General features: G+C 46.1%; 1 protein-coding gene across 1 annotated transcript in view; it reads left to right on the plus strand.

Annotated features, from left to right (window-relative positions):
* The window catches only part of GC (GC vitamin D binding protein), a 41,364-nt gene that overhangs the window by 4,833 nt on the left and 22,580 nt on the right, over positions 1-13,951 (plus strand). The window contains 5 exon segments of the mRNA XM_038758780.1: positions 6,436-6,505; positions 7,137-7,269; positions 9,407-9,618; positions 11,667-11,799; positions 13,678-13,772. Of these exon segments, the coding sequence (XP_038614708.1) occupies positions 6,436-6,505; positions 7,137-7,269; positions 9,407-9,618; positions 11,667-11,799; positions 13,678-13,772 (643 nt within the window).

The following is a 13,951-nucleotide window of genomic DNA, read 5'->3' on the forward strand; positions in this document are numbered from 1 at the left end:
GAATGAATGAATGAATATCAGCAAATCGGGTTGGACACTGTCCCTGTCCCAAAAGGGGTTCACAGTCTCAATCCTCATTTTACAAGATGAGGAAACCGCAGCACAGAGAAGTGAAGTGACTTGTCCGAGGTCACACAGCAGACCTGTGGCAGAGACGGGATTAGAATCCACAGCCTTCTAACTCCCAGGCTTGTGCTCTATTCACTACACCATGCTGCTTCTCAGACTATAAGCTCATGGTGGGCAGGGAGCAGGTCTATAAATTCCATTTTATTGTATTATCCCAAGCGCTTACTATAGTGTTCTGCACACTGTAAGACTGATTGACTGCTCTGCATATAGTAAGCTCTGAACAAGTGATATTGATTGATTGATTGATTGGTTCATTCATTCATTCAATCATATTTATTGAGCACATACTGTGTGCAGAGCACTGTACTAAGCGCTTGGGAAGTAAAAGTTGGCAACATATAGAGATGGCCCCTACCCAACAACGGGCTCACAGTCTAGAAGGGGGAGACAGGCAACAAAACAAAACATGTGAACAGGTGTCAAGTCATGAGCCCGCTGTTGGGTAGGGATTGTCTCTATATGTTGCCAACTTGTACTTCCCAAGTGCTTAGTACAGGGCTCTGCACACAGTAAGCGCTCAATAAATACGATTGAATAAATGAATGAATGAATGAAAAAGTCATCAGAATACATAGAAATAAAGCTAGATGCATGTCATTAACAAAATAAACAGAATAGTAAATCTGTACAAGTAAAATTAAATAGAGTAATAAATCTGTACAAGCATATATACAGGTGCTGTGGGGAGGGGAAGGAGGTAGGGCTGGGGGGGATGGAGAGGAGGAGAGGAAAAAGGGGGCTCAGTCTGGGAAGGCCTCCTGGAGGAGATGAGCTCTCAGTAGGGCTTTGAAGGGAGGAAGAGAGCAGGGTTGGCGGATGTCCGGAGGGAAGGCATTCCGGGCCAGAGGGAGGATGTGGGTCGGAGGTCGACGGCGGGACAGGCGAAAACGACATACAAACAATGCTATGAGTGCTGTTGTGAGTGTGGTTTTGGGGTACATCTGTTTCTTCCTTCCTAGGGAAAAGAGCTAGAAAGAGTTGTTAGGCCATTTGAGAAGATCTTCCTAATTATAAAAATTGTGGTATTTGTTAAGTGCTTACTATGTGCCAAGCACTGTTTTATGCCCTAGGGCAGATGCAAGGTGATTAGGTTGTCCCATTTTGGACTCACAGTCTTAGTCCTCATTTTACAGATGAGGTAACTGAGACACAGAGAAGTTAAGTGACTCGTCCCACGTGGGGCTCAGTCTTAGTCCCCATTTTACAGATGAGGTAACTGAGGCACAGAGAAGTGAAGTGACAGGCCCAAAGTCGCACAGCTGATAAGTGGTGGAGCCGGGATTAGAACTCATGACCTCTGACTCTCGCCCAAGTTCCGCTGTGCTCTATCCTGTAGGCCAGACTGCTTCTCAGCCATTTTCCCTATGGGAGCACAGCACATCTTCCTTCTTTCCACCATCATCATCATCAATCGTATTCATTGAGCGCTTACTGTATGCAGAGCACTGTACTAAGCGCTTGGGAAGTACAAGTTGGCAACATAACTTTCCACCCCTGAAGGGGTGTCTGGAGAAGGCCGTGGAATGGGAGGGCTCCAACCCATCAAGGCAGCTGAGCCTGGTTTCCAGGAAGGGTCGCTGATCGCTAAGTCCAAACCTGCATTTCACAACCCAGAGGCCACCCAGGGCATATTGCTACACAAACCCCATTTTATCAATAAAACACACACACATACAGCGACCTCTGATGGGGGGGGTCGCAGTGTAAAAATGATGATCACCCCAGGGGCATCCAAGATTGTGCTAATATTTATTTTGCCTGTGGCAAAGTCCTGACCACCTACTTCACAGCACTAAGGAGGAGATGAGTAGTTAATTAATGCCTGTAAGCTCCCTCTAATAATAATATATATTATTATTCACGCTTACTATCATCAGCAATCATCATCATCAATCGTATTTATTGAGCGCTTACTGTGTGCAGAGCACTGTACTAAGCGCTTGGGAAGTACAAATAGGCAACATATAGAGACAGTCCCTACCCAACAGTGGGCTCACAGTCTAAAAGGGGGAGACAGAGAACAAAACCAAACATACTAACAAACTAAAATAAATAGAATAGGTATGTACAAGTAAAATAAATAAATAAATAAATAGAGTAAAAAATATGTACAAACATATATACATATATACAGGTGCTTTGGGGAAGGGAAGGAGGTAAGATGGGGGGGATGGAGAGGGGGACGAGGGGGAGACGAAGGAAGGGGCTCAGTCTGGGAAGGCCTCCTGGAGGAGGTGAGCTCTCAGTAGGGCCTTGAAGGGAACTATGTGCCAAGCACTGTTCTAAGCTCTGGGGTAGATACAAGGTCATCAGGTTGTCCCACGTGGGGCGCACAGTCTTAATCCCCATTTTACAGATGAGGTAATTGAGGCACAGAGAAGTTAAGTGACTTGCCCAAGCTCACAAAGCTGACAAGTGGCGGGGCCTGGATTGGAATCCACAACCTCTGACTCCCAAGCCCATGCTCTTTCCAGTAAGCCACATTGCTCTAGACTGTAAGCTCATTATGGGCAGGGAACTCGTCTGCTAATTCTGTTGTGTCGTACTCGCCCATGCTCGTTACGTATTAAGCGCTAAATAAAAACGATTGATTAATGGATCCTCTTGGCATTGACTGAAATGACATGTTAGAGTAAACTCACTCACAGTCAAAAATATAATATTTATCCTTCAGCCTGGAGCAGTTTGTCGTAATAGTAATAATAATAATTAAGGTATTTGTTAAATGCTTACTATGAGCTAAGCACTGTTCTAAGCGCTGGGGTTGATACAAGGTAATCAGGTTGTCCCACTTGGAGCTCACAGTCTTAATTCCAATTTTACAGATGAGGTAACTGAGGCACAGAGAAGTTAAGTGACTTGCCCAGGGTCACACAACAGACAAGTGGTGGAGCCAGAATTAGAACTCATGTCCTCTGACTCCCAAGCCTGGGCTCTTTCCACTAAGCCACGCTACTTCTCTAATTATTAACTAATTAATTAATTAATTAATTTTATTAGATATTTAAATATTAAATATTATTATAAATAATGTATTTATTGATCATTTATTTTATAAAATATAAAATATAAAATATTTGTTTATTATGAATAATTTATTTATTATTTATTTATTACTCTATTTCTTTATTTTACTTGTACATATTTATTCTATTTATTTTATTTTGTTAATACATTTTGTTTTGTTCTCTGTCTCCACCTTCTAGACTGTGAGCCCACTGTTGGGTAGGGACCGTCTCTATATGTTGCCAACTTGTACTTCCCAAGCTCTTAGTACAGTGTTCTGCACACAGTAAGTGCTCAATAAATATGATTGATAGATTAATTGCATTAGTAATTGCAGTGCGGTGTGCTACAGGAATGTTGACTTCCTATAAAATGAAGATTTAAGTTTGCCAGGACTTGGCACTACAGATCACCTCTGGGTAGATAAACTAAATCAGGAGAGTGTTTCTTTTTTTAATGATATTTGTTAAGCTCTTACTACATGTCAAGCACTGTTCTAGCGTTGGAGTAGATGCAATTTAATCAGTCTGGATACAGTCCTTATCTCACAGGGGGCTCAAACTCTAAGTAGGAGGGAGAACAGATATCAAATCCCCATTTTGCAGTTGGGGAAACCATGGCACATAGAAGTTAAGTGACTTCTTAAGGTCACCCAGCAGTCAAGTGGCAGAGCAGAGATTAGAACCCAGGTCCTCTGACTCTCAGGCCTGTGATTTCTCCACCAGGCCACACTGCTTTTTATGGCTAGACTGTGCATGAGACTCGCTCATATAATAATAATAATTGTGTTATTTGTTAAGGCCTGAAGATGTGTTAAGCGCTAAGCGTGGAAACTCCTTGAGGACAGAAATCAAGCCTCCCAACTCTATTTTACTCTCCCAAGTGGAGAACAGTGCTCTGCCAAAGTAAGGGCTCAATAAATACTATCGATTGCTAGATACCAAGTAATCAGATGATGATGATGATGATGATTCATTCATTCATTCAGTCGTATTTATTGAGCACGTGCAGAGCACTGTACTAAGCGCTTGGGAAGTACAAGTTGGCAACATATAGAGATGGTCCCTACCCAAAAGTGGGCTCACAGTCTAGAAGGGGGAAACAGACAACAAAACAAAACATATTAACAAAATAAAATAAATAGAATAAATATGTACAAATAAAATAAATAAATAAAAAGAGTAATAAATACATACAAACATATATACATATATACAGGTGCTGTGGGGAGGGGAAGGAGGTAAGGCATTTATTAAGCGCTTACTATGTGGAAAGCACTGTTCTAAGCACTGGGTAGGTTACAAGGTGATCAGGTTGTCTAATGGGGGACTCACAGTCTTAATCCCCATTTTACAGATGAGGTAACTGAGGCCTAGAGAAGTTAAGTGACTTGCCCAAAGTCACACAGCTGACAAGTGGCAGAGCCGGGATTTGAACCCATGACCTCTGACTCCAAAGCCCGGGCTCTTTCCACTAAGCCGCACTGCTTCTCATAAGATGAGACAAAGACCCAATCCCACATTTATATTATTTAAATATTTAAAGTATTTATTTTATTTTGTTAATATGTTTTGTTTTGTTCTCTGTCTCCCCCTTCTAGACTGTGAGCCCACTGTTGGGCAGGGACCATCTCTATATGTTGCCAACTTGTACTTCCCAAGCGCTTAGTACAGTGCTCTGCACACCATAAGCGGTCAATAAATACGATTGAATGAATGGATGGCAGTCTAAAGGAGAGGGAGAACAGCTCTTTAATTCCCATCTTATAGAGGAGAAAACTGAGGCACAAAGACAGTAACTCGCTTGTCCCAGGAGACATGGCTTGAAAATCGTAGGGCTTGGATTAGAACCCAGGTGTCCTGATTATCAATCCCATTGCTCTCACCACTAGCCACTAGAACATTATCTTTCTGTAAATGAGGGGGATGAAATTGTCGCATCTGGTGGATGGAACTTAGAAGGAAATGAAAGATCACTGTTTTCAGAAGCTGATTTAGGATCTGTTCTTTCGAGCCATCCACAAGTAACCAAAATGAAAGCCAAGCATGAAGAGAGAGATTATTGCTCTAATGATTATATTCACTTGTGCTCCTTATGTGCTAAACTGTAGATTACAAACAAGGTTAATAGATCAGACACATTCCCCATCTCGTACAAAGCTCATGATCTATCCCATCTTCATTTTACAGATGGGAAAACTGAGGACCAAAGAGATTAAGTGGCTTGCTCAAAGTCACACAGCGGGCCACTGACAGAGCCAGGATTAGATGCTGGGTCCCCTGATTCTCGGTCCCATGCTCTTTCCAACAATAATAATAATAATAATTGTAATAATAATAATATTTGTTAAGTGCTTACTATGTGCCAGCACTGCACTAAGTGCTGAGGTAAATACAAGACAATCAGGTCAGATGCTGTTCCTGTCCCACGTGGGACTCACAATCCAAGTAGGAGGGAGAACAGGTATTGAATCCCCATTTTACACATAAGAAAACGGAGGCACAGGCTGTATGCCCAAGGTCATACAGCAGGCAAGTGGCAGAGATGGGATTAGAACCCAGATCCCCTGACTCCCAAGCTTGTGCACTTTATTACTCTATTTATTTTACTTGTACATATCTATTCTATTTATTTTATTTTATTTTATTTTGTTAATAAGTTTTGTCTTGTTCTCTGTCTCCCTGTTCTAGACTGTAGGCTCACTGCTGGGTAGGGACCATCTGTATATGTTGCCAACTTGTACTTTCCAAGCACTTAGTACAGTGTTCTGCACACAGTAAGTGCTCAATAAATACGATTGATTGATTGATTGATTGATTGATTTCCACTAGGCCATGCTGGCTTACGACGCATGTCTATGTCTCAGGGCTGAGGAAGGGGCTGAGTGAGGATTTCACCTCTTGCGTTAGATGGCTGTCCAGTCGCATTAGGTTTGGCAAGTCAAACACACTTGAATGAGAAGGGCAGGTGCCTCAGTCCCACCCTTCGATGCTCAAAGGCTAAAAGGACTCACATCGACACTAAACCAGAGCAGGGTAGACACCTCCATCTGCCCCAATCCCACACTTTGCACTCACCCCGCATCCTTCTCTTTCTCCTGCCTCTCCTCCTTCCGTGGCTCTCCGTCATTTCCCACCTCTCCTCTATTCCCTGGCCGTCGGACCCCTCAATTGGAAGAGAAGACCACTCTCCCCATTTGCCACGGGCCGCTAAGAACAACTCTAAGAGCAAGGAGCTGAACGTCAAATGCTCTTTCAGCGTGGTCCGTCACTAATGACAGATGTTCTGGTTTGGCAGGTCGAGATTACGAGAAGGACAAGGTGTGTCGAGAATTCGCCAGCCTGGGGAAAGATGACTTTCGTTCTTTGTACGTATCTCCACTCCCACACGCCACCCTGCCTCTGAATAATAATAATGGTATTTGTTCAGGATTTACTACCCGCCAGGCACTGGTAAGTACAAGATAATCGGACTGGATACTCTCTCCGTCCCACAGAGGGCTCATGGTCTTAATCCCCATTTTCCAGGTGAGGGAATTGAGGCACAGAGAAGTGAAGTGACTTGTCCGAGGTCACACGGTAGACAAGTGGTAGAACCAGGATTGGAACCAGGATTGAGAAGCAGCGTGGCTCAGTGGGAAAGATCACGGGCTTTGGAGTCAAAGGTCATGGGTTCAAATCCCGGCTCCGCCAATTAGCTGTGTGACTTTGGGCAAGTCACTTAACTTTTCTGGGCCTCAGTTCCCTCATCTGTAAAATGGGGATGAAGACTGTGAGCCCCCCACCGTGGGACAACCTGATCATCTTGTAACCTCTCCAGTGCTTAGAACAGTGCTCTGCACATAGTAAGCGCTTAATAAATGCCATAAAAAAAACAGGTCCTTCGGACTCCTAGGCCTATGCTCTATTGCTAGACCATGCTGCTTCTCTTGCCTTAGGAAGGGAAACAAATGTGAATCGACTGCCATCGTGAGATCTCGCTTCCTCTTTTCTCCTCAGGTCGATCGTGATACACAGCAAGAAGTATCCCCAGGCCACTTTCTCTGAGGTCATCGCGTTGGTGAATGAGATCGTCTCCCTGACTGAGACTTGCTGCGCTCAAGGGGCCGACTCCGACTGCTATGACAAAGGGGTAGGTACCCTGGGTCCCCGGGGCATGACGGTGCCCACCCAAGGGCAGAGAAACAACCTGCCTTGAGCCGACGGACACACACAGGGAGTCCCCAGGGCAGGATGGTCTCCCCTGGTCCAGCACACTGGCCACTCCGGCAGACCTATAGCCTTGGGATGCCCTCCGGCTGACTCCTTCCCCTCCCCTACCCCCAGCTCAGCCCCCCAAGGTTGGTTCAGACCAGTCAGTGCCACCTGACAGGGAGACTTGGACTCAGTATTCAGTTCACTTCAATTCACTCATATTTATTGAGCGCTTACGATGTGCAAAGCACTACACTAAACACTTCAGAGAGTACAATGCAACGGTCCTTGCCCACGATGACTTCACAGTCTTGAGGGGGAGACAGACACTAATATGCATAAATAAATAAAAAAAATTACAGGTATGTACATAGGTGCCATGGGGCCGGGAGGGAGGATGAATGAAGGGAGCAAGTCGGGGCGATGCAGACGGAAGCGGGAGAAGAGGAGAGGAGGGCTTAGTCGGGGAAGACTTCTTGGAGGAGATCATCATCGTCATCATCATCATCAATCGTATTTATTGAGCGCTTACTATGTGCAGAGTACTGTACTAAGCGCTTGGGAAGTACAAATTGGCAACATATAGAGACAGTCCCTACCCAACAGTGGGCTCACAGTCTAAAAGGGGGAGGCAGAGAACAAAACCAAACATACTAACAAAATAAAATAAATAGAATAGATATGTGCAAGTAAAATAAATAAATAAATAAATAGAGTAATAAATATGTACAAACATATATACATATATACAGGTGCTGTGGGGAAGGGAAGGAGGTAAGATGGGGGGGATGGAGGGGGAGAGGAAGGAAGGGGCTCAGTCTGGGAAGGTCTCCTGGAGGAGGTGAGCTCTCAGCAGGGCCTTGAAGGGAGATGGAGATGGGCCTTCGATAAGGTTTGAAGTGGGGCAAAGCAATTATCTGTCTGACATGAGGAAGGAGGGCATTCCAGGCCTGAGGCAGGAATGGATTTAGCTGGGGAATCTGGTCTTTCTCAGGACTGACACCCCTGCCCAGAGATCTGAGAGGTTATAGCCCAGACTGACAGTTCCCTGCATCCTTAGTTCTGGATGCCTGGAACCCATGGAAGGGGTGGAATCTGGGCTTCTGAAGCCCTTGAACCTAGAGGTGGGGCAAGAACTGACCTCCTTGGCTGATGACCCTAGCTGAGGGCCCTGCCCGCCCCCCAGAACCCAGGATCAGCCTGTTTTACTGGCCTCAGCTGGCAGCAGCCTCCAGAAGGCTGTCCTCCCCCTGGCCTGGAATGGCCTCCCTCCACACATCCGCCAAGCTAGCTCTCTTCCTCCCTTCAAAGCCCTACTGAGAGCTCACCTCCTCCAAGAGGTCTTCCCAGGCTGAGCTCCCTTTTTCCTCTCCTCCTCCCCATCCCCCCCAGCCCTACCTCTTTCCCCTCCCCACAGCACCCGTATATATGTTTGCACAGATTTATTACTCTATTTATTTTTCTGGTACATATTTGCTATTGTATTTATTTTGTTAATGATGTGCATTTAGCTTTAATTCTATTTGTTCTGACGACTTGACACGCGTCCACGTGTTTTGTTTTGTTCTCTGTCTCCCCCTTCCAGACTGTGAGCCTGTTGTTGGGTAGGGACTGTCTCTATATGTTGCCGACTTGTACTTCCCAAGCACTTAGTCCAGTGCTCTGCACACAGTAAGCGCTCAGTAAATACGATTGAATGAATGAATGAATGAATGAATGAGTGAAAGGGTGAGGTAAAAAGGGCCTACTCGGCTCAAATGAAGCCTCAAGCCCAGTCTAGACTCAAGTAGCCTGAATTTCAGGGGGCAATCATTGGTGTATTGCCCCTGAAGGATCACTTCAGTGAGGGGCTGAAGGAGTAAGGGACATATCCGGGATGTGTTCGATATCTCCTCAGAGCGTTAGCCACCGTGTGATCAAACAGCCAGAAGTTTTGGAGGGATGGCACTTCCCCCCCACCCCTCAGATAACACAGGTCAGTGCTTCCTGGGCAAGGCCGCCCACCAGTCTGAAGCGTGGACATTCATTTTGGCTTTGGTTTCCGCTCTTCCCCTCCCGCTCCGGTCCCGCTCCAGGCCTCGGCCCTGTCCGCCAAATCCTGCGAGAAAGACTCTCCCTTCCCTCGCCACCCGGACGTGGCCGAGTGCTGCACCAAAGGCGGCCTGGAGCAGAAGCTATGCTTGGCAGCCCTGATGCAGTCACCCAAAGAGTTCCCCACCTACGTGGAGCCGTCCAACGACGAGACCTGCGAAGCATTCAAGAAGGACCCCAAGGGCTTTGCGGAGCAGTAAGCATCCCAACGCTGCCGGCCTCGGATCCGCCGGATGCTTTGCTTGAGGCAAAGTGGAGCTTTACAGGCTTCCTCGACTTGAAATAAATTGTCCACCTGAAAGGATTTGCTTTCTCTCTCCCACATCCCCTCTAAGAGAGGGGGTTTGTAAGCTCCCTCTGGGTCCTTGGACACTACTTGTGGACACCGGGTGGATCTGGGATGGACCCCAGAAGCTGAACTGTAGACATTTCTTATGGTCTCAGTCCACTTATTAATTCATTCATTCATTCAATCATATTTGTTGAGACTTTATTGTGTGCAGAGCACTGTACGAAGCGCTTGGGAGAGTGTGATACAACATTAATCAGACACATTCCTTGCCCACAGTGAGCTTACAGTCTAGAGGAGGAAGTTATGCACCCCCACTTCATTAACCTACCTGGGGAATTCAGTCAATGGGATTCGTACTTTGGGAAGGATTTTCAGTCGATGTCTGAAGGACAAAATGGGAAAAGGTTTCAAATGGTTTAAGAGGTTTCACGACATGAAAATTCCTGTTGAATTTGATATTGAAGTATAGCTTTTATGGTATCTGTTAAACACCTACTATGTACAAGGCACTGGGGTAGACACCAGCTAATCAGGTTGGACGTAGTACATGTCCCACAGGGGGCTCACAGTCGTAATTCCCATTTTATAGATGAGGGAACTGAGGCCCAGAGAATTGAAGGGACTTGCCCAAGGTCACACACCAGACAAGTGGCAGAGCTGGGATTAGAACCCAGGTCCTTCCGATTCCCAAGCCTTTGCTGTACCCCCTAGGCCACGCTGCCCCTCTGCTGCTTGTATGATTGAGAGCGATAATGCTAAAGCCAACACCAAAATAATTTCAAGTGATGATTTAAGTGTAGGGACTGAGAATGATTTCCCGTGGCAGTTCTGTAGTCTATGTTCATTCAGTCAGTAGGTCAATTGTATTTATTGATCATTTACTGTGCGCAGAGCCCTGTAATTAGTGCTCGGGGGAGTACCATACAACAATAAACAGACACATTCCTTGCCCATGATGACTCTGGTCAGGGTTTAGGCAACTCTCTCAGAAATGGCAGAAGGGGAAAAAGATAGTGAATGGGCCTACAGTAAATTCATTCAATCGTATTTATTGAGCACTTACTGTGTGCGTGCTGAAATGCATAAGGGAGCCCGTTATTGGGTAGGGACCGTCTCTATATGTTGCCAACTTATACTTCCCAAGCGCTTAATGCAGTGCTCTGCACACAGTAAGCGCTCAATAAATATGATTGAATGAATGAATAAGGGAGGGATAGGGAAGGCCCAACTGGGTGAGCCTCCTGGGAGAGGGTCTCGTGGCCCCTCAGACTTAGAGAAGCAGCATTGCCTGGTAGTTAGAGCACAACCTGGGAGCCAGAAGAACCTGGGTTCTAATCCCGGGCCCGCCACTTGCCTGCTGGGTGACCTTGGGCAAGTCACTTCACTTCTCTGGGCCTCAGTTCCCTCATCTGTAAAATGGGGATGAAGACTTTGAGCCCTATATGGGACAGGGACTGTGTCCAACCCGATTAGCTTGTATCTCCCCCAGCGTTTAGAACAGTGCCTGCCATGTAGTAAGTGCTTAACAAATACCGCAAGTATTATTTTTATTAGGCTTGCTTTCTCTGGTCCCCATGGGGAAAGTCCAGCGAACTCAATTATAGTTCGACCAAATGACCGTGCAGGGCAGCTCACATGGCCGTAAGTTGCATTCCAAGTGCAAATACAGAGAGAGAATATCTGCTTCCGTCCGCTGCCTCTACAGGGAATGTGTCTGCTTATTGTTGTATTGTACTCTCCCGAGCGCTTAGTGGAGTGTTCTGCACACAGTAAGCACTCAGTAAATATGATTGAATGAATAAATGAGGAACAAGGAGAGAAACTAGTGAAATCCAGCCCAGCTTGTCGCCTCAAGGACCTGAGGCCTTCCCTTAGTTCCCACTGGATCGTGGAACACGACGAGCTGGGATAGAAACTCAAGCCTGCCTAACCGCCTTCGTCCTTTTTCACAGATTTTTATATGAATATTCCAGTAGCTATGGACAAGCGCCACTGCGTCTGCTCCTGGGCTATACCAAGAGTTACTTGTCCATGGTGGGAACCTGCTGTTTTTCTCCCAAGCCCATCCACTGCTTTCTGCACGAGGTACGTTCCGTCGCCATCAGGACTAAGTCGGGGCTCACCCGTCACACATTTCCTCCTCTCTGCATCCTGGGGATTTCCCCTCAAATTGCAGCCAACTTTTCTGAACAACTGAGCCCTGTTTGATGACTGTCAAATGCATAGCTTTGGTTTTCCTTTTCCCTCCTCTACGTGGATGAAGACACTGACATCTAGAAAGAGTAGACAAACTCTGGCTAATGCCAAGTAGGTAGGTTGGGTCCAAGCCAGGAGAATGGTCAAGCCATGAATCAATCAATCAATCAATCAGTCCTATTTATTGAGCACTTACTGTGTGCAGAGCACTGTACTAAGCGCACCTGTTGCTTCTGGTCATTCAGTCTAAATGTTTTGTTTTGTTGTCTGTCTCCCCTTCTAGACTGTGAGCCCGTTGTTGGGTAGGGACCATCTCTATATGTTGCCGACTTGTACTTCCCAAGCACTTAATACAGTGCCCTGAACACAGTAAGTGCTCAATAATATGATTGAATGAATGAATTCAGTCTTCTTATAATAATAATAATAATAATAATGGCATTTATTAAGCGCTTACTATGTGCAAAGCACTGTTCTAAGCGCTGAGGAGGTTACAAAGTGATCAGGTTGTCCCCCGGGGGGCTCACAGTCTTAATTCCTCTTTATCAGATGAGGGAACTGAGGCCCAGAGAAGTGAAGTGAGTTGCCCAAAGTCACACAGCTGACAGTTGGCGGAGCCAGCATTTGAACCCATGACCTCTGACTCCAAAGCCCGTGCTCTTTCCACTGAGCCACGCTGCTTCTCTGTCTTGCGTTTCCAGAGAGGTTCCCTCTAGAGTTTAGTTTCCGAAGCCTCGTTTGCTGGTTCCGTGACCCCATGATCTTCCAGCTTCCTGGTTCTGCGACCCCCGCAATCTCCCACCTTCCTGGGTTCACTTGACTTGGGAGGGAGAGAGAGGACTGGGCTGCACCCTCCGCTCTACTTTTTGGAAGGAATGTTCACCACACAATTCTCCTCAGGCCCTTTTGCCTGAAGGCATTGGTGAACTCTCTATCCATTCACTCTCCCTCATCCTCCTTAGAGAAGCAGCGTGGCTCAGTGGAAAGAGCCCGGGCTTCGTGGGTTCAAATCCCGGCTCCGCCAATTGTCAGCTGTGTGACTTTGGGCAAGTCACTTAATGATGATGATGATGATGGCATTTATTAAGCTCTTACTATGTGCAAAGCACTGTTCTAAGTGCTGGAGAGGATACAGAGTAATCAGGTTGTCCCATGTGGGGCTCACAGTCTTCATCCCCATTTTACAGATGAGGTCACTGAGGCACAGAGAAGTGAAGTGACTTGCCCCAAGTCACACAGCTGACAAGTGTCGGAGCTGGGATTTGAACCCATGACCCCTCACACTTCAAAGCCCATGCTCTTTCCACTGAGCCACACTGCTTCTCCTAGAGCCACACTGCTTCTCCTAGATAATAATGGCATTTACTGAGCGCTTACTATGTGCAAAGCACTGTTCTAAGCGCTGGGGAGGTTACAAAGTGATCAGGATGTCCCATAGGGGGCTCACAGTGACCCCTTAACTTTTCTCAGTTCCCTCATCTGGAAAATGGGGATTAAGACTGTGAGCCCCCCGTGGGACAACCTGATCCCCTTGTAACTGCCCCAGCGCTTAGAACAGTGCTTTGCACATAGTAAGTGCTTAATAAATGCCATCATCATTATTGTTATTATTATCTTCAGACAACATGTCTAGGTGGTGCTGCCACAGCTGCCGTTTCTCCCCCTTAGTCGAAAGATTACTCCATATGCACCTGCATCCAGATTATAAAACTGATTCACTCTTTAATTTATATTCTTTAATCTCTTTCCCTTTTTCTGATTTTCCAGAAGATGCAGAGTAAACACATTTCACTACTCACCACGATGTCAAATAGGTTGTGCTCTTTCTACGCTGCCTATGGGCCGAAGAAGTACAAATACAGGTACCAGTAACAGCCCCCCACCTCCATTCCCTCACCCCTCTATACTTCTGTGTAATGCAAAACTGTTTGATCTGTAGAAGTCTTCGGGTCTGCTCACTAAGGATGGATTTCCCAGGAAGTTTGTAAGAAAAAATGCACCCAGAAGAGCCCCTCATTGAAGCTTTATCCTGTCCGAGCAT

The sequence above is a fragment of the Tachyglossus aculeatus genome, chromosome 17 (assembly GCF_015852505.1).
Source record: "Tachyglossus aculeatus isolate mTacAcu1 chromosome 17, mTacAcu1.pri, whole genome shotgun sequence".
NCBI classification, from domain to species: domain Eukaryota; kingdom Metazoa; phylum Chordata; class Mammalia; order Monotremata; family Tachyglossidae; genus Tachyglossus; species Tachyglossus aculeatus.